This window comes from Bos indicus x Bos taurus, chromosome 1 (assembly GCF_003369695.1).
Source record: "Bos indicus x Bos taurus breed Angus x Brahman F1 hybrid chromosome 1, Bos_hybrid_MaternalHap_v2.0, whole genome shotgun sequence".
NCBI lineage: Eukaryota > Metazoa > Chordata > Mammalia > Artiodactyla > Bovidae > Bos > Bos indicus x Bos taurus.
The window spans coordinates 121475838-121496655 of NC_040076.1; the positions used below are offsets into that span (position 1 = coordinate 121475838).

General features: G+C 36.4%; 1 protein-coding gene across 1 annotated transcript in view; it reads left to right on the plus strand.

Moving 5' to 3' along the window:
• Nucleotides 1-853: 853 nt before the first annotated feature.
• LOC113894116 (phospholipid scramblase 1-like) overlaps nt 854-20818 on the plus strand; it is a 50925-nt gene continuing 30960 nt past the window's right edge. Inside the window, exons 1-3 of the mRNA XM_027544021.1 lie at nt 854-962; nt 13658-13807; nt 15232-15274. Coding sequence (XP_027399822.1) covers nt 13715-13807; nt 15232-15274 — 136 coding nt within the window. The 5' untranslated portion in view covers nt 854-962; nt 13658-13714. The remainder of the gene's footprint in view (nt 963-13657; nt 13808-15231; nt 15275-20818) is intronic.

A 20818-nucleotide genomic window follows, 5' to 3' on the forward strand; every position in this document is an offset into this window, starting at 1 on the left:
AGTTAGGTATCCAAGCAGCACAGTTCCTTTTGGACTAACGGCATTTTTTACTAAGTGACAGCCTTTATCATGGTCTTTTTCCAATGTAGTGGTCCGTGGGACTTGTGTGTCTCTCCTGAACAGAGTGTGAAGTGCTAAACTCTGCCCCTGTTTTCAGGGTAATTGACATCATGGATAGGGGCCAGATGGCAGTTCATGCTCACATCCATCTAACAAGCCCCATCCCTTGGCTCACGGTAGTTCACAAACGTTGTGTTGTGCTGACCATTGTTAAGGTTAGCCAAAAGGCTCACGCCCAAGAGAAGCTTACCACAGTATCCCTATCACTCTGCCTCAGGTCCTCATACAGCAAAAGCACTCTCTCTTTTCCATTTTGAATACCTTTCACCCCTATTTTTGATATACCAACCTTGTTACCTCTTCCCTTAATCAAAGCCCGACACCAAATGCGATGTCCTAATTCACACTCAAATTTGTCTTTCTCCCTTGGATATACATTTGAAGGGGAGCTTTTCAAGAATATCCCCCTGCACAAGGTGCAAAAAAGGGGAATCAATGCAACAGAAGACTACATACATACTCTGACACCATTTTACCAATTGTAATGTAATTTTAAAAATTCTATGATTGTTGTTCAATATAGAGCTTTAGGGTCTTTAGCTACGAATAAGCCCATGAGGAAGTGGCCCCAGCTTGGTCAGTTATTCAAATAAAGTGTGGGTGGCACTGGGCATCCCCCTTTGCCCCTATGCTGCCACTCCAGGACTACAGGAAAATCATAGCTTTACATCTTACTACACATGTGAGTGTTCACAGAACTAAGTAACTTCAAAGTTCTGAATGGAATGTTTATTGTTATGGCTGTTTGGATGTCCCATCTCAGACTCTTCCTCACAGCAGCTCTGGCAAACTGTGGGTGTGAGCCAGATGAAGGACCAGGCCTCCTCAAACTCCCTTCTCAGGTAGTTATTTCACATGGAATGTCTAGAAACTAATGTGTTCTAGTTGGCATCATAACTGATGTCTATCCAATCTTTATGTCTATGGTCCTATTCATGACCTATCTGTTAAAGACGATAACTCACCTTAGGAAACTGTAGTCTTCAGGCAAAAGAGTCTCTAACTCGGCTGATGTTTCATTGATGATGTTCTGAAAATCTTGCTTCCTTTCCGGAGATGATACCCAGTTTCCTGGGTTTTGGACAAGTCTCTGAGATTCCCACTCAGGTGCTCAATATCAAAAGTTGCACAGTACGTAAGACAAATGCTAACAAGTATGAAAGGAGAAATTAACAATAACACAATAATAGTGGGAGACTTTAATACCCCACTTACACCTATGGATAGATCAACTAAACAGAAAATTAACAAGGAAACACAAACTTTAAACGATACAATAGACCAGTTAGACCTAATTGATATCTATAGGACATTTCATCCCAAAACAATGAATTTCACCTTTTTCTCAAGCGCACATGGAACCTTCTCCAGGATAGATCACATCCTGGGCCATAAAGCTAGCCTTGGTAAATTCAAAAAAATAGAAATAATTCCAAGCATTTTTTCTGACCACAATGCAGTAAGATTAGATCTCAATTACAGGAGAAAAACTACTAATAATTCCAACATATGGAGGCTGAACAACACACTGCTGAATAACCAACAAATCACAGAAGAAATCAAGAAAGAAATCAAAATTTGCATAGAAACGAATGAAAATGAAAACACAACAACCCAAAACCTGTGGGACACGGTAAAAGCAGTCCTAAGGGGAAAGTTCATAGCAATACAGGCACACCTCAAGAAACAAGAAAAAAGTCAAATAAATAACCTAACTCTACACCTAAAGCAACTAGAAAAGGAAGAAATGAAGAACCCCAGGGTTAGTAGAAGGAAAGAAATCTTAAAAATTAGAGCAGAAATAAATGCAAAAGAAACAAAAGAGACCATAGCAAAAATCAACAAAACCAAAAGCTGGTTCTTTGAAAGGATAAATAAAATTGACAAACCATTAGCCAGACTCATCAAGAAACAAAGGGAGAAAAATCAAATCAACAAAATTAGAAACGAAAATGGAGAGATCACGACAGACAACACAGAAATACAAAGGATCATAAGAGACTACTATCAACAATTATATGCCAATAAAATGGACAACGTGGAAGAAATGGACAAATTCTTAGAAAAGTACAACTTTCCAAAACTCGACCAGGAAGAAATAGAAAATCTTAACAGACCCATCCCAAGCACGGAAATTGAAACTGTAATCAAAAATCTTCCAGCAAACAAAAGCCCCGGTCCAGACGGCTTCACAGCTGAATTCTACCAAAAATTTAGAGAAGAGCTAACACCTATCCTGCTCAAACTCTTCCAGAAAATTGCAGAGGAAGGTAAACTTCCAAACTCAGTCTATGAGGCCACCATCACCCTAATACCAAAACCTGACAAAGATCCCACAAAAAAGAAAACTACAGGCCAATATCACTGATGAACATAGATGCAAAAATCCTTAAGAAAATTCTAGCAATCAGAATCCAACAACACATTAAAAAGATCATACACCATGATCAAGTGGGCTTTATCCCAGGGATGCAAGGATTCTTCAATATCCGCAAATCAATCAATGTAATACACCACATTAACAAATTGAAAAATAAAAACCATATGATTATCTCAATAGATGCAGAGAAAGCCTTTGACAAAATTCAACATCCATTTATGATAAAAACTCTCCAGAAAGCAGGAATAGAAGGAACATACCTCAACATAATAAAAGCTATATATGACAAACCCACAGCAAACATTATCCTCAGTGGTGAAAAATTGAAAGCATTTCCTTTAAAGTCAGGAACAAGACAAGGGTGCCCACTTTCACCATTACTATTCAACATAGTTTTGGAAGTTTTGGCCACAGCAATCAGAGCAGAAAAAGAAATAAAAGGAATCCAAATTGGAAAAGAAGAAGTAAAACTCTCACTATTTGCAGATGACATGATCCTCTACATAGAAAACCCTAAAGATTCCACCAGAAAATTACTAGAAATGATCAATGACTATAGTAAAGTTTCAGGATATAAAATCAACACACAGAAATCCCTTGCATTCCTATACACTAATAATGAGAAAACAGAAAGAGAATTTAAGGAAACAATTCCATTCACCATTGCAACGGAAAGAATAAAATACTTAGGAATATATCTACCTAAAGAAACTAAAGACCTATATATAGAAAACTATAAAACACTGGTGAAAGAAATCAAAGAGGACACTAATAGATGGAGAAATATACCATGTTCATGGATTGGAAGAATCAATATAGTGAAAATGAGTATACTACCCAAAGCAATCTATAGATTCAACGCAATCCCTATCAAGCTACCAACAGTATTCTTCACAGAGCTAGAACAAATAATTTCACAATTTGTATGGAAATACAAAAAACCTCGAATAGCCAAAGCGATCTTGAGAAAGAAGAATGGAACTGGAGGAATCAACCTACCTGACTTCAGGCTCTACTACAAAGCCACAGTTATCAAGACAGTATGGTACTGGCACAAAGACAGAAATATTGATCAATGGAATAAAATAGAAAGCCCAGAGATAAATCCACGCACATATGGACACCTTATCTTTGACAAAGGAGGCAAGAATATACAATGAATTAAAGACAATCTCTTTAACAAGTGGTGCTGGGAAATCTGGTCAACCACTTGTAAAAGAATGAAACTGGACCACTTTCTAACACCATACACAAAAATAAACTCAAAATGGATTAAAGATCTAAACGTAAGACCAGAAACTATAAAACTCCTAGAGGAGAACATAGGCAAAACACTCTCTGACATACATCACAGCAGGATCCTCTATGACCCACCTCCCAGAATATTGGAAATAAAAGCAAAAATAAACAAATGGGACCTAATTAACCTTAAAAGCTTCTGCACATCAAAGGAAACTATTAGCAAGGTGAAAAGGCAGCCTTCAGAATGGGAGAAAATAATAGCAAATGAAGCAACCGACAAACAACTAATCTCAAAAATATACAAGCAACTCCTACAGCTCAACTCCAGAAAAATAAACGACCCAATCAAAAAATGGGCCAAAGAACTAAATAGACATTTCTCCAAAGAAGACATACAGATGGCTAACAAACACATGAAAAGATGCTCAACATCACTCATTATCAGAGAAATGCAAATCAAAACCACTATGAGGTACCATTTCACACCAGTCAGAATGGCTGCGATCCAAAAGTCTACAAATAATAAATGCTGGAGAGGGTGTGGAGAAAAGGGAACCCTCTTACACTGTTGGTGGGAATGCAAACTAGTACAGCCACTATGGAGAACAGTGTGGAGATTCCTTTAAAAACTGGAAATAGAACTGCCTTATGATCCAGCAACCCCACTGCTGGGCATACACACTGAGGAAACCAGAAGGGAAAGAGACACATGTACCCCAATGTTCATCGCAGCACTGTTTATAATAGCCAGGACATGGAAGCAACCTAGATGTCCATCAGCAGATGAATGGATAAGAAAGCAGTGGTACATATACACAATGGAGTATTACTCAGCCATTAAAAAGAATACATTTGAATCAGTTCTAATGAGGTGGATGAAACTGGAGCCTATTATACAGAGTGAAGTAAGCCAGAAGGAAAAACATAAATACAGTATACTAACACATATATATGGAATTTAGAAAGAGGGTAACAATAACCCGGTGTACGAGACAGCAAAAGAGACACTGATGTATAGAACAGTCTTATGGACTCTGTGGGAGAGGGAGAGGGTGGGAAGATTTGGGAGAATGGCAATGAAACATGTAAAATATCATGTAGGAAACGAGTTGCCAGTCCAGGTTCGATGCACGATGCTGGATGCTTGGGGCTGGTGCACTAGGATGGCCCAGAGGGAGGGTATGGGGAGGGAGGAAGGAGGAGGGTTCGGGATGGGGAACACATGTATACCTGTGGCGGATTCATTTTGATATTTGGCAAAACTAATACAATTATGTAAAGTTTAAAAAAAAAAAAAAGTTGGAAGCTGAGATTTATATCTGGAGAACAGGAAAACAAATATAATAGCCCATGAGTAACCAATCTCCAATCTCATATGATTAATGAATTCTAATCAGCCATCTGTATAAAATATATCTGCCCTTGCCTGAGCCTCTTCTTCCTGCCCAAATTGATTTACTCCATCCACACCCTCGGCCCCTATTTCAGGAACCATTTCAATTACTCCTGCTGTTCCTCTTCTTCAGAAGAGGATGTTAGCCGTAGCTTCCCTATTTATAATACTCGGTGCAAACAAAGCATCTTCAAGGCTCATATTTTTGATCGCTAAAACTGGGATGAGAGGAGAATGGCATTATTGAAGTGGCAAAATCAGTTTTCTACCATATTGCGCACAAAGAAGACTGATTTTGATGAGTTCAGTTCAGCCGCTCAGTCGTGTCCGACTCTTTGCAATCCCATGAATCGCAGCACGCCAGGCCTCCCTGTCCATCACCAACTCCCGGAGTTCACCCAGACTCATGTCCATCCAGTCGGTGATGCCATCCAGCCATCTCATCTTCTGTCGTCCCCTTCTCCTCCTGCCCCCAATCCCTCCCAGCATCAGAGTCTTTTCCAATGAGTCAACTCTTTGTGTGAGGGGGCCAAACTATTGGAATTTCACCTTTAGCATCAGTCCTTCCTATGAAAAACCAGGACTGATCTCCTTTAGAATGGACTGGTTGGATCTCCTTGCAGTCCAAGGGACCCTCAAGGGTCTTCTCCAACACCACAGTTCAAAAGCATTAATTCTTTGATGCTCAGCTTTCTTCACAGTCCAACTTTCAAATCCATACATGACCACTGGAAAAACCATAGCCTTGAGTAGATGAACCTTTTTTAGCAAAGTAATGTCTCTGCTTTTGAATATGCTATCTAGGTTGGTCATAACTTTCCTTCCAAGGAGTAAGCGTCTTTTAATTTCATGGCTGCAGTCACCATCTGTAGTGATTTAGGAGCCAAAAAAATAAAGTCTGACTCTGTTTCCACTGTTTCCCCATCTCTTTCCCATGAAGTGATGGGACCACATGCCATGATCTTAGTTTTCTGAATGTTGAGCTTTAAGCCAAATTTTTCACTCTCCACTTTCACTTTCATCAAGAGGCTTTTTAGTTCCTCTCCACTTTCTGCCATAAGGGGTGTCATCTGCATATCTGAGGTTATTGATATTTCTCCCAGCAATCTTGATTCCAGCTTGTGCTTCTTCCAGCCCAGCATTTCTCATGATGTACTCTGCATAGAAGTTAAATAAGCAGGGTGACAGTATACAGCCCTGTATTCCTTTTTCTATTTGGAACGAGTCTGTTGTTCCATGTCCAGTTCTAACTGTTGCTTCCTGACCTGCATACAGGTTTCTCAAGAAGCATGTCAGGTGGTCTGGTATTCCCATCTCTTTCAGAATTTTCCACAGTTTATTGTGATCCACAGAGTCAAAAGCTTTGGCATAGTCAATAAGCAGAAATAGATGTTTTTCTGGAACTCTCTTGCTTTTCCCATGATCCAGTGGATGTTGGCAATTTCATCTCTGGTTCCTCTGCCTTTTCTAAAACCAGCTTGAACATCTGGAAGTTCACAGTTCACATATTGCTGAAGCCTGGCTTGGAGAATTTTGGGCATTACTTTACTAGTGTGTGAGATGAGTGCAATTGTGCAATAGTTTGAGCATTCTTTGGCATTGCCTTTCTTTGGGATTGGAATGAAAACTGACCTTTTCCAGTCCCATGGCAACTGCTGAGTTTTCCAAGTTTGCTGGAATATTGAGTGCAGCATTTTCACAGCATCATCTTTCAGGATTTGAAATAGCTCACTGGAAATCCATCACCTCCACTAGCTTTGTTCGTAGTGATGCTTTCTAAGGCCCACTTGATTTCACATTCCAGGATGTCTGGCTCTAGGTGAGTGATCACAGTATCGTGATTATGTGGGTCGTGAAGATCTTTTTTGTACAGTTCTTCTGTGTATTCTTGCCACCTCTTCTTAATATGTTCTGCTTCTGTTAGGTCCATACCATTTCTGTCCTTTATCGAGCCCATCTTTGCATGAAATGTTCCCTTGGTATCTGGAATTTTCTTGAAGAGATCTCTAATCTTTCCCATTCTCTTGTTTTCCTCTATTTCTTTCAATTGATTGCTGAGGAAGGCTTTCTTATCTGTTCTGGCTGTTCTATGGAACTCTGCATTCAAATGGGTATATTGCTCCTTTTCTCCTTTGCTTTTCACTTCTCTTCTTTTCACAGCTATTTGTAAGGCCTTCTCAGACAGCCATTTTGCTTTTCTGCAGTTCTTTTGCTTGGGAATGTGTTGCTCCCTGTCTCCTGTTCAATGTCATGAACCTCTGCTCATAATTCATCAGGCACTCTATGAGATCTCGTCCATTTCTCACTTCCACTGTAATATCATAAGGGATTTGATTTAGGTCATACCTGAATGGTCTACTGGTTTTCCCCACTTTCCTCAATTTAAGTCTGAATTTGGCAATAAGGAGTTCATGATCTGAGCCACAGTCAGCTCCTGGTCTTGTTTTTGCTGACTGTATAGAGCTTCTCCATCTTTGGCTGCAAAGAATATAATCAATCTGATTTCAGTGTTGGCCATCTGGTGATGTCCATGTGTAGTGTCTTCTCTTGTGTTATTGGAAGGGGGTGTTTGCTATGACCAGTGCGTTCTCTTGGCAAAATTCCTTTAGCCTTTGCCTGCTTCATTCCGTATTCCAAGGCCAAATTTGCCTCTTACTCCAGATGTTTCTTAACTTCCTAATTTTTCATTCCAGTGCACTATAATGAAAAGGACATCTTTTTTGTGTATTAGTTCTAAAAGGTCTTGTAGGTCTTCATAGAACTGTTCAGCTTCAGCTCTTCTGCATTACTGGTCAGGGCCTAGACTTGGATTACCGTGATATTGAATGGTTTGCCTTGGACAAGAACAGAGATCATTCTGTCATTTTTGAGATTGCATCCAAGTACTGCATTTCAGATTGTTTTGTTGATTATAATGGCACTCCATTTCTTCAAAGGGATTCACAGTAATAGATATAATGGTCATCTGAGTTAAACTCACCCATTCCAGTCCATTTTAGTTCGCTGATTCCTAGAATGTCGATGTCACTCTTGCCATCTCCTGTTTGACCGCTTGCAATTTGCCTTGATTCATGGACCTGACATTCCAGGTTCCTGTGCAATATTGCTCTTTACAGCATTGGACCTTGCTTCTATCTCAGTCACATCCACAATTGGGTGTTGTTTTTGCTTTGGCTCCATCCCTTCGTTCTTTCTGGAGTTGTTTCTCCACTGATCTCCTATAGCATATTGGGCACCTACCGACCAGTGGAGTTCATCTCTCAGTGTCCTATCTTTTTGCCTTTTCATATTGCTTATGGGGTTCTCAAGGCAAAAATACTGAAGTGGTTTGCCATGCCTTCTCCAGTGGACCACATTTTGTCAGAACTCTCCACCATGACCCATCCCTCTTGGGTGGCCCTACACGGCATGGCTTAGTTTCATTGAGTTAGATAAGTCTGTGGTACATGTCTCTAAGGTATTAAGAATCTATTCCCCTATTTTTTTTCCTTCTAAAAGTTTTATAATTTCAGGTCTTACATTTAAATCTTTGATTCATTTTGAGTTAATTTTTGTGAGTTGTGTATAAGCACTCAGTTTTATTCTTTTGCAGGTGGATATATAGCTTTCTGAACATCATTTATTGATGAGGCTGTCATTTTATATTGAGTGATATTGGCACTCTTCCCTGCTTATATGCCAATACCATGCTTTTTTAATTATTATGGCTTTTAATATAGTTTAAAATCAGGAAGCATGATGCCTCCAACTTTGTTGTTCCTTCTCAAGACTGATTTGGCTATTCAGTGTCTTTTGTAGTTCCATGAAAATTTTAGGATTGTTCTTTCCACTTCTCTGAGAAATGCTTAGGAATTTTTATTAAGGTTGTATTTAATCTGTAGATTGCTTTGAGTGGTGTGGACATTTTAATACTACTGATTCTTCCACTTTGTGAACATGGATTATTTTTCCATTTATTTGTGTCTTCTTCCACTTGTTTCATCACTCCTATAGTTTTAAGGGTTCAGGCTTTTCATTTCCTTTGTCAAATTTATTCCTAAATATTTTATTAGTATAAAAGGGATTGCTTTTTTAATATCTATTTCAGAGAGTTTGCTGTTAGTGTATATAAATGTAACTGATTTCTGTATATCACCTTTGTATCCTGCAACTTTACTAAATTCACTTACTATTTATACTATTTGGAGTGGTTTGTAGGCTTTTCTATGTGTCAGATTATGTCATCTATAAACAGATAGTTTTGCTTCATGATTTCCAATATGGATACTTTTTACTACTTTTCTTTTATTACTTTTATGTAGCTTCCCATAAGTTTATCTATGCTGTATTTCTATTTAAATATATTTTAAGATATTTTTATTTTTCCTATTATTTCTTTGACCCATTGATTGTTCAAAAGCATGTTTAACCTTCATATATTTGTGAATTTTTCAGTTATTTTCCTGATATCAATTTCCACATACCATTGTGTTTGGAAAAGATCCATGGTATGATTAAAATCTTAAACTTGCTAAGACATGTTTTATGACTCATCTTGCAAAACATTTTATTGCATCATTTTCACTGCAGTATTATTAACAATATCCAAGATATGGAAACAACCTGAGTGTTCACTGGAAGATTCATGGATAAAGAAAATAATGCTATAAATGCTGGAAGAGAAGGTGAATAAAAGTGAACCCTCCGACACTATTGGTGGGAATGTAAATTGGTGCAGCCATTGGGGAAAACAGTATGGTGGTTCCTTAAAGACTAAAAATAGAGTTACCGTATGATCCAGAAATCTCACTTCTGGGCATAAATCCAGAAAAGACAAAATCTCTAATTATAAAAGATGCATCCACCCCACTGTTCATAGCCTGGGTACTTTAGCAGACAGCTAATAGAAATGTAGTTATTAAGATGCTGATGTTGAGGGCTCAAAAGGAAGTGAGGACAACATACTTTAGAGAATATCTATACTATCATAACCAGACTGTTGGTAGAAATACATACATTAAAACACTGCTGGTGAGGGGACAGGAATAAATGACAAAAATATGTTATTGGAAACCTGAGGAATGGGCGTTCTCATTATAGAGTGACAGAATGTTTAGCTGAATTGTGTCCTGGAGTTATGTGAAAAGAAGAATTTGTAACCAGTGAAATTGGATATTTAGCTGAGGAGATTTCCAAGTAAAGTGTTGAGGGTGTACACAAAGAAAGTCCAGGCCCAGATGACTTACTTGGTGAATTCTACCAAACATTTAAAGAAGAATTAATACAAATTTTCCACAAACTCCTCAAAACATACAACAAGAGATATTCTTCTCAAATTATTATTGAGACCAGTATTGCTTTGATGGTAAAATCAGACAAAGATATTATAGGAAAAGAAAGCTACACATCAAAAAGTTTGGGTTTTTTTTATTAATTTAACACAAAAATTCCCAAGAAAGTATGAGCAAACCAAATCCAGCAAGATAGAAAAATAATTACATAACAAGAATAAACAAGCTTTATTTCAGAAATGCAAGGTTGATTTGAAACTGAAATCAGTTAATACAACACACCATATAAATAGAATAAAATACAAAAGGAGATAATCATCTCAACAGACACACAAAAGCACTTGAAAAAAAGTCAAACACCCATTTGTGAGCTAAAAAAAAAAAAAAAAGAACTAGGAATACAAGGAAAATTCCTCAACCTGGTAAATAGCATCTGCCAAAAACAAAACAAAGAAAAGCAAAACCCACAGATAACATTATATTAAATAAAGCCTGTTTTCCCTATAAATTCAGTAACAAAACACAGATATTCCTTCTACTTCTACTCAGCACCATGCTAGAGGTTCTAGTCTGATCAAGTAAGCAAGAAAATGAAATAAAAAACCTGTAAATTGGAAAGAAAGAAGTAAAACTTTTTCTATTTGTAGACGGTATTGACAGAAAATCCAAAGGGCTCCACTAAAGCAAAATTAGAATTAAGTAAGTTCAGTAAAGCTGCATTACTTAACATAATTGAATCAAATCAATTTTAGTTGTATAAAACTGCAGTGAACTGTACTAAAAATAAGAAAATAATTTTATTTACAATAGCGTCAAAAAATAGGATACTTAGGAACAGTTTTTTAAAGATGTACAAAGTTCTGAAAATCAGAAAATGTTATTGAAAGAAATGAAAAAGATCTAAATGAATGGAAATACATATAATGTTTATTGATAGGAAGTATTGATATTGTTAGAATGGCAATGCTCCCTAATACAATCAATGGATTCTATGAATCTCAGAATCACAGGTAGCTGTTTTGTAGATACTGACGAAACTACCCTAAAATGTGTGTGGAAACTCAAGGGATCCATAATACTCAAAGCAATCTGGAGAAGGAACAAAGTTGAAGGACTCATTCTTCTACATTTCTAAACTTACTACAAAATAAAGGAATTAAGACACTGTAACTGACTTAAGGTGGGCATATGTATCAGTGGAACAGACTGAGTCCAGAAAAACACCCTCATGTTGATGGCCAACTGATTTTCAACAAGGATGCCAAAACAATAGGGAAAAATATCTTCAATAAATAGTGCTGGAACCACTAAGAAATTCCTATGTACAAGAAAAAGTTGGACTTCTACCTCACAGTATACACCAAATTTAACTCTAAAGAGATGAAAGATCCAAATGTAAGAGCTAAAACACTATTAGAAAAACCAGAGGAGTAAATCAGTCTGATTTTGGATTAGAAAGTGATCTCTTAAATATGACAGCTATAGTACAAGCAAATGATAACAAAAATTTTGTACTACACCAAAATTATAAACGTTTGTGCTTAGTGGACATCATCAAGAAAGTTAAAGACAACCTAAAAAATGGGAGAAAATATTTGCAAATCTTATGTTTCACAATGGGATTTAAAAACTGTCACAGTTCAACAATAAAAATACAAGTATTCAATAGCATAAGCAAAAAATGCATAAGAATTTGAAGAGAGAGTTCTCCAAAGAAGATATACAAGTGGCCAATAACACATGAAAAGTTGCTCATGAACATTAGTTCAGGTTCAGTTCAGTTCAGTCACTAAGTCGTGTCCCACTCTTTGCGATCCCATGAATCGCAGCATGCCAGGCCTCCCTGTCCATCACCAACTCCCAGAGTTCACTCAAACTCAACGTCCATCAAGTCAGTGTTGCCATCCAGCCATCTCATCCTCTGTCGTCCCCTTCTCCTCCTGCCTTCAATCCCTCCCAGCATCAGAGTCTTTTCCAATGAGTCAGCACTTCTCATGAGGTGGCCAAAGTACTGGAGTTTCAGCTTTAGCATCATTTCTTCCAAACATTAGTTAGGATAATGCAAATCAAGACCACAATGAGATACAACTTCACACCCATTATAAAGGCTATAATCAAAAAGACAGACAATAAAAGTGCTGACAAGAATGTGGAGAAATGAGAATGCTCATATTTTGCTAACACGAATGTAAAATAAACTAGCCACTCTGGAAAATATCCTATAGACACCTTCAAATTTAAACATACAGCTACTACGTGACCCAATTAAACTTAAAAAAAAAAAAAAAGAAGAAGAAGAAAGAAAAAAAGAAAGAATATAGCTCTTCAATTTGCATTTTCCCCTTTTCCTAGGATCCTTTCTTCACTTCTCTTTACATCAACTCTCATTTCATAGCCTGATTATTTAGACTACAACCTATTATTTAAAACTCACTTTTGTTTTCAGTAATAAATATTTTTCCAAAATACCTCTTTCTCTCACTACAACTGATAGTCATGTCTTACATTAATGTTGTGATGTCTTGTTTTTTTTTTTTTAATGTATCAATACCTGAGAGTAAAACATATATTTGCCCCAAAACAAAGTAAGTAAATTCTTCAACACTTTTAATGTGTTTATCATCACTATTAGAATCATCTTTTTAAACTTTGAGCTGGAAGCATGGGTTTGTAAATTTATTTCATAAATTTAATCCTGATGCAAGCTGAAGAAAATACAGAGAATAATTAGAACTTAATAAGGGCCAATTAGAAAATTTTGACTCCATATATATTTGTTCTGTTTGTTAGAATCACGGCACTAGAGATAGCACCCCAAACCTCATTTTTAAATAGTTTATCTGGTATTTATGCAGGATAAAATGTTTTCATGTCCACCATAACATATCCCTCAACAGTGGAGGGGAAATGTTTATCCAGTCACTGTCAAATGATTCTGAGCCTAAAGATTTAATTCTATTTAAATAAAGTAGATCAAGGCCACATAGGAATGTGTATAACAATTTACACTCAGTTCATTACTCTTGTATTAACTGGGGACTTCTTGTAGTCCTGAGGTTCCTTTTTTTTTCCTTGAGAGATAGACTCTGTAAATAAAACCATAAATATTTCAATTGAGAACACTTTAAAAATAAAATATGGATGATGTTCACTCACCATTTAATTTAATGCTTACCATTAAATGAAGAAAAACTAAACCTGAATTGAGGTTGATTCCTGTCTCTAACTATGTTAATATTTCTGTAATGTTAGATTTTGAAGACAAAAGGAGAAATCTTTCCAATCTTGAGTATTTATATAATCTAGATTATGGCCTTTTGTAATATACAACCCAGGACACATTGGATGCAAACACCAGGGTCAACAGCCAACTGTCCACCTGGATTGGAATATTTGACTCAGGTACAATAATATGTTTCTTAATTTAGTTGATGGAAAATAATATGGAGTTATATAGTTTCAAAATATCATTTGTTACTGGAAAATATTTTTACTATAGATTAAAATACTACACTTGTAACTTCAAAACTTTTGCATTTTATTTAATTTTAGTTTCTGATTGAGGCAGTAAACATAATTTAAATACAGTCATTTCTTTGGAGAAAGAAATGGTAACCTACTCCAGTATTCCTGCCTAGAAAATCCCATGGACAGAGGGTCCTGTCAGGCTACAGTTCATGGGGTTGCAAAGAGTTGAACATGACTGAGGGACTGAGCACATCCCTTAGCATCCATGGGGGATTGGTTTCAGGACCAGCCTGGCAGATACCAAAACCAGAGGGTTCTCAAGTCCCAGAGCCCACCCTCTGTGGTGGTGTGGTGTCCACAGATACAACCAACTGTAGATCATAAACAGGGCATGGTCAGAGATTAGCTGAATCTGTGGATATAGAACCAAGAACTGTATGCTGACTATATAGTTACTCAAAAGAATCTGCTTATAAGCAGACCCTAATAGTTCAGACAATGTCTCTTAAGGCCCAACTATGGTAAAACATTGTTTTTTATAAATTTATCATCTGGTAAACTTATTTACAAATAAATACCTACTTTTTAAAACAGGAACCTGGATTTTGAGAATGTAAGTAAAAATGACTTAAGGACTCTTCAGTTCATCTAATGCTTAGATAGTAGAAGCCTGGTTTACAAATGTAAAATATGAACACTAATATTAGAAAAATATCTATTCTCCACCAAGTTTAATGATACAGAATTACTATCTTTGTGACATCAATTCTGATTTAATTTCCTGTAGTGCTGTCTCTGAATAATAAACCTTGGCATTTCACATTACTAATTACTAGCTACATCTTATTTTTTAACTCTTTAAAAGTGAAACAGTATGCATGTTCCTTCTTAAAAAGGTTACTTACATTTTTAGTTCTTAATTGTAAATTTGTTGCAAACACTAATATAAATCTAATGTCATTTTTTAATATGGGCAAAAACTACAATAAACTTTTTACTTTAAATTACAATACAGATATTTCTCTCTGAATTTCAAAAATATATTGAATAAAATTATTTAAAATTTTTTGTGAACAATAATGTTGAGACATTAACAATAGAGCAAAGAGAATACACTTTATAGATTATCTGATAATATTTTGTCATTTCCTTTTTCTATGGTAAAAAAAATATTAAAACCACACTTAGACTCATATAAAGGTATGATATTTGACAGAAAAAAAAATTAGAACTGCTGATAATAAATCAATTACTTTAAATATCCTAAATGTAAGTATGAATGTACATAAGTATTGTTATGTGCTTTAAATTTAGTTTGATTACTCCAGTCCACATATATTTATTTTCTACTGTAATAGATAAATCACTTATTCGTGTGTCAACGTTTTGATCTTCTGGAAGGTATGTACCAAGTGCATTGATATATTAATTCTTAAATATGTAATTTGTTTTGCTGTAGATCAACCGATACCTATAAATTAAAGGTCTTCTTTTGTCTGAGGAAAACTAAACCTTGAAATATACGGAGATTGTATAGAAGATCTTGAGATGATACAAACATGAATATGATCATAGTCTTCTCATGGGAAGGGAGGCAGAAAGATATTGGCTCCAGATTATAACTGAAAATTCTAGTCTGCATTAGTCTTACAAAAAGCGGGTCCATTTCCTGAAAGCATTCACCCATCCTGAATTCCTTAAGATAGGTATTTGAGAGAAGCAATGATTTCAAATTCTTCAGGAGTTCTGAAAAGAAACAGGATGCAAGTAAAGTAATGGGGAGTCCAATCCACTCCTTAGTCTGAGAAATTAAACCGTCCTTTAGAATTCAGCTGTTAACCTTTATCTCAACTTAGTACCAAGATACATTGCTAAGTATAAAAAGCAGTTACACAGTAGTGCATATTGTAGTTTGTGAGTGTGTGTGTGTGTGTGTGTGTGTGTATAAAATACATTTAGTCTTTGCATATGTTTAAGATTTCTCTAGGAGAATGCATATGAAATTGGAGAAAGGAGAAGGAATAGAATAAGCCTAGAAGGAAGAATTATTTTAAATGTTATGTTCTTTGCATTTTAAAATTTGTGCCATGCATATGTAATTTCTAATCATAAAAGGAAATGAAATTTAAAAGGAAGTCAGAAGTTTTTTTTCATAAATTTTGAGTCATAGTCTATCTGTAAATATTAAATCAAAATGAATACATTCCAAATATGTTGGTACAATATGAAGACATAATTATGTTCATTTTTTATGAATTATGTTCATTTTTTAACAATTAGTGGGGAAATACTGTAACTAACAGTTTCAAATGTCAATATTAAAACAAAATGTTAAATGTATATTAGAGCAACATATATTCATTATACATATATTCACTAAAGAACATTTAAAATTAAGAAAAGCAGAAGATAACCATCTATGCAAAACTACTGATAAAGCTATTCTGAAGCCTTTTAAAAAATATTCCTTTGATGAGGCTTTTTGAAATCACTTTTACTCATTGTCCATGAAATAAAAGATATTGAATATAGTTCCCTGTGCTGTACAGGAATATCTTATTTTCCTGTTCTATGTATAGTAGTATAAATGTGTTAATTCCAAACTCCTAGTTTATCTCTCCCCACGTCCCTGCCCTGCTTTCGATTTAGGTAACCATAATTTCATTTTCTATGTCTTTGAATCTAGTTTTGTTTTGAAAATAAGTTCATTTGTATCATTTTTTAGATTTCACATATTCAGATATCCTATAAAGTGATATCATGTATTATTTGTGTTTATCTGAATAACTTCACTTAATATGATTATGTCTATCCATGTTACTGCAAATGGCATTTTATGGCTGAGTAGGATTTCTGTTGTATATACACAACACATCATCTTCATTCTGTCATCTACTGATATACATTTAGGTTTGCTTCCATGTTTTGGCTATTGTAAATAGTGCTGCTATGAACACCAAGGTTCATGTATCTTTTCAAATAGAGTTTTCTCCAAATATATGTCCAGGAGTGGCATTGCAGGATGATATGGTGCTAGTTTTAGTTTTTTAAGGTGCTCTTAAAGTGGCTCTACCAATTTACATTTCCACCAACAATTTAGGAAGGGTCCCTTTTTTCCATACCCTCTCCATTTGTCATTGTAGACTTTCTAATGATGGCTACTCTGACTAGTGTGAGATGATACTTCATTGTGGTTTTGATTTACATCTCTCTAATAATTAGTGATGCTGAGTTCTCTACAGATATATGCCCAGGAGTGGAACTGCAAGATCATATAGTAACTCTATTTTTAGCTTTGTAAGGAACCAACATAATGTCTCCATAGTGGCTCTACCAATTTACACCCTGACCAATAGTGTAAGAGGGTTTCTCTTTTCCACACCTTTTCCAGGATTTATCATTTGTAGATGTTTGAATGCTTGCCATTCTGACAGGTGTGAGATGACACCTCATTGTAGTTCTGTTTGCATTTCTCTAATAATTAGTGATATTGAACATCTTTTCATATGTCTATTAGCTATCTGTATGTCTCTTTCAGAGAAATGATTATTTAGATCTTCACCCCCTTTTTTAACTGAGTTGTGTTCTTTTTGACATTTAGCTGTATAAGCCGTTCATATATTTTGGAAATTTAATCCCTTGTCAGTAGCATCCTTTGCAAATATTTTCTCCCAGTCCTTAGGTTGTCTTTCCATTTTGCTTATGGTTTCCTTAGCTGTGAAGAAGGCAGATCCAAAAAATTCTTGCTACAATTTATGTCAAAGAGGGTTCGGCCTATGTTTTCCTCTAGGAGTTTTATAGTATCCAATCTTACATTTAGGTCTTTAATCTATTTTGAGTTTATTTTTGTATATGGTGTTAGAGAATATTTTAATTTCATTCCTTTACATATAGCTGTTCAGTTTTATCAATGTCATTTATTGAAAATACTGTCTTTTTTTCCACTGTATATTCTTACCTTCTTTGTTATAGATTAACTGTCAGTTTATTTCTGGGCTTTCCGTCCTGTTGCATTGATGTATGTGTCTGTTTTTGTGCTACACTGCTTTGAACACAATAGCTTTGCAGTATAGTTTGAAATCAGGGAGTTTGATTCCTCCAACTCCATTCTTCTTTCTCAAAATTGTTTTAGTTATTCTAGGTAATTTTTGTTTTCATACAAATTTTGAGATTTTATTTTTGTTCTAGTTTTGTGGAAAAATAAATGCCTTTGGTATTTGATAGGGATTGCACTGAATTTGTAGTATAGTCATTTTAACAATATTGATTCTTCCAATACAAAACCACTGTATATATTTCCGTCTGTTTGTGTCATCTTCATTCCCTTCATCAGCATCCTAGTTTTCAGACTACAGTTTTTTTGTCTCCTTAGGTAGGTACATGCCTAGGTATTTTATTCTTTCTGATGCTACAATAAATGGGATAATTTCCTTAAATTCTCTGTCTGATCTTCTGTTGTTAGTATACAGAAATGCAAAAGATGTCTGTAAATAAATTTTGTATTCTGCAACTTCAACAAATTCATTGTGAGCTCTAATAATTTTCTGGTAGCTTTCTTAGAATTTTCCCTATGTTTTCTCATCATGTTTTCAGCAAACAGTGATAGTTTTACTTCTTCTTTTCCAGTTTGGATTCCTTTTATTTCTTATTCTTCTGTGGTTGTCATAGCTAGGACCTCATAAATATGTTGAATGAAAGTTATGAGAGTGCATTCTTGTCTTGTTCCTAATCTTAGAGGAAATGTTTTCACCTCTTCACCATTGATTACGGTGGTAGCTGTGGATTTGTCACATATGGCATTTATCCCGGATACTGAAAGGTTGTTGTTGAACAAAAAAAGATGACGGGATTCTTGGTCCCTGGAGGAGAAGAATTCCATCTGGGGCCAGAGATGAGGCTTGATCGCTCAGAGCTTTTGTGTAATAAAAGTTTTATTTTAAAAAAGTTTTATTAAAAGTAATAAAGTTTCATTAAAGTATAAAGGAAATAGAGAAAGCTTCTGACATAAGCATCAGAAGGGGGCAGAAAGAGTACCCCACAGCTAGTCTTTAGCTGGATGTTATATAGTCACTAGCAGTCTGTAATGAAAGAAAAGAATGTCTTAAAACACAGAATGGCATCAGGCTCTTCACACATAAGATGCATTTTGGGATAATCTTGGCACAAAATGATTTATCCTGGGCAATAAAATGATTATCCTGAATCTTGAAGAAGGACAGATCACCATACAAATAGCTTCATTTACATAGATTAGGGGGACAATATCTGAGTATAACGTTCTGGTTTGTCAAGTAGGCTCTGAGCCAAGAGGCGGAACCGACTTGAAGACAGAGTTTGGGGTAAATGCATAGTACATCAGCATCAGTTCAGTTCAGTTCAGTCGCTCAGTCGTGTCCAACTCTTTGCGACCCCATGAATCGCAGCATGCCAGGCCTCCCTGTCCATCACCTACTCCCGGAGTTCACTCAGACTCACGTGCATCGAGTCAGTGATGCCATCCAGCCATCTCATCCTCTGTCATACCCTTCTCCTCCTGCCCCCAATCCCTCCCAGCATCAGAGTCTTTTCCAATGAGTCAACTCTTCGCATGAGGGGGCCAAAGTACTGGAGTTTCAGCTTTAGCACCACTCCTTCCAAAGAAATCCCAGAGCTGATCTTCAGAATGGACTGGTTGGATCTCCTTGCAGTCCAAGGGACTCTCAAGAGTCTTCTCCAACATCACAGTTCAAAAGCATCAATTCTTCAGCACTCAGCCTTCTTCACAGTCCAACTCTCACATCCATACATGACCACTGGAAAAACCATAGCCTTGACTAGACAGACCTTTGTTGGCAAAGTAATGTCTCTGCTTTAGCAGAGCTATCCCACTTTGAAGGTCAGGAAGGGTGGCAGTGAGGAGATACCCCTCATACAAGGTAAGGCGCAGTGGCTGCGCTTTGCTGGAGCAGCTGTGAAGAGATACCCCATGCCCAAGGTAAGAGAAATCTAAGTAAGATGGTAGGTGTTGCAAGAGGGCATCAGATGGTAGACACACTGAAACCATACTCACAGAAAACTAGTCAATCTAATCACACTAGGACCATAGCATTGTCTAACTGAATGAAACTAAGCCATGGCCGTGGGGCAACCCAAGATGGGCGGGTCAGGGTGGAGAGATCTGACATAATGTGGTCCACTGGAGAAGAGAATGGCAAACCACTTCAGTATTCTTGCCTTGAGAACCCCATGAATAGTATGAAATGGCAAAATGATAGGATACTGAAAGAGGAACTCCCCAGGTCAGTAGGTGCCCAACGTGCTAGTGGAGATCAGTGGAGAAATAACTCCAGAAAGAATGAAGGGATGGAGACAAAGCAAAAACAATACCCAGCTGTGGATGAAACTGGTGATAGAAGCAAGGTCCGATGCTGTAAAGAGCAATATTGCATAGGAACCTGGAATGTCAGGTCCATGAATCAAGGCAAATTGGAAGTGGTCAAACAAGACATGGCAAGAGTGAATGTCAACATTCTAAGAATCAGTGAACTAAAATGGACTGGAAAGGGTGAATTTAACTCAGATGACCATTATATCTACTACTGTGGGCAGGAATCCCTCAGAAGAAATGGAGTAGCCATCATGATCAACAAAAGAGTCTGAAATGCAGTACTTGGATGCAATCTCAAAAACGACAGAATGATCTCTGTTCGTTTTGAAGGCAAACCACTCAATATCACAGTAATCCAAGTCTATGCCCCAACCAGTAATGCTGAAGAAGCTGAAGTTGAATGGTTGTATGAAGACCTACAAGACCTTTTAGAACTAACACCCAAAAAAGATGTCCTTTAATTATAGTGGACTGGAATGCAAAAGTAGGAAGTCAAGAAACACCTGGAGTAACAGGAAAACTTGGCCTTGGAATATGGAATGAAGCAGGGCAAAGACTAATAGAGTTTTGCCAAGAAA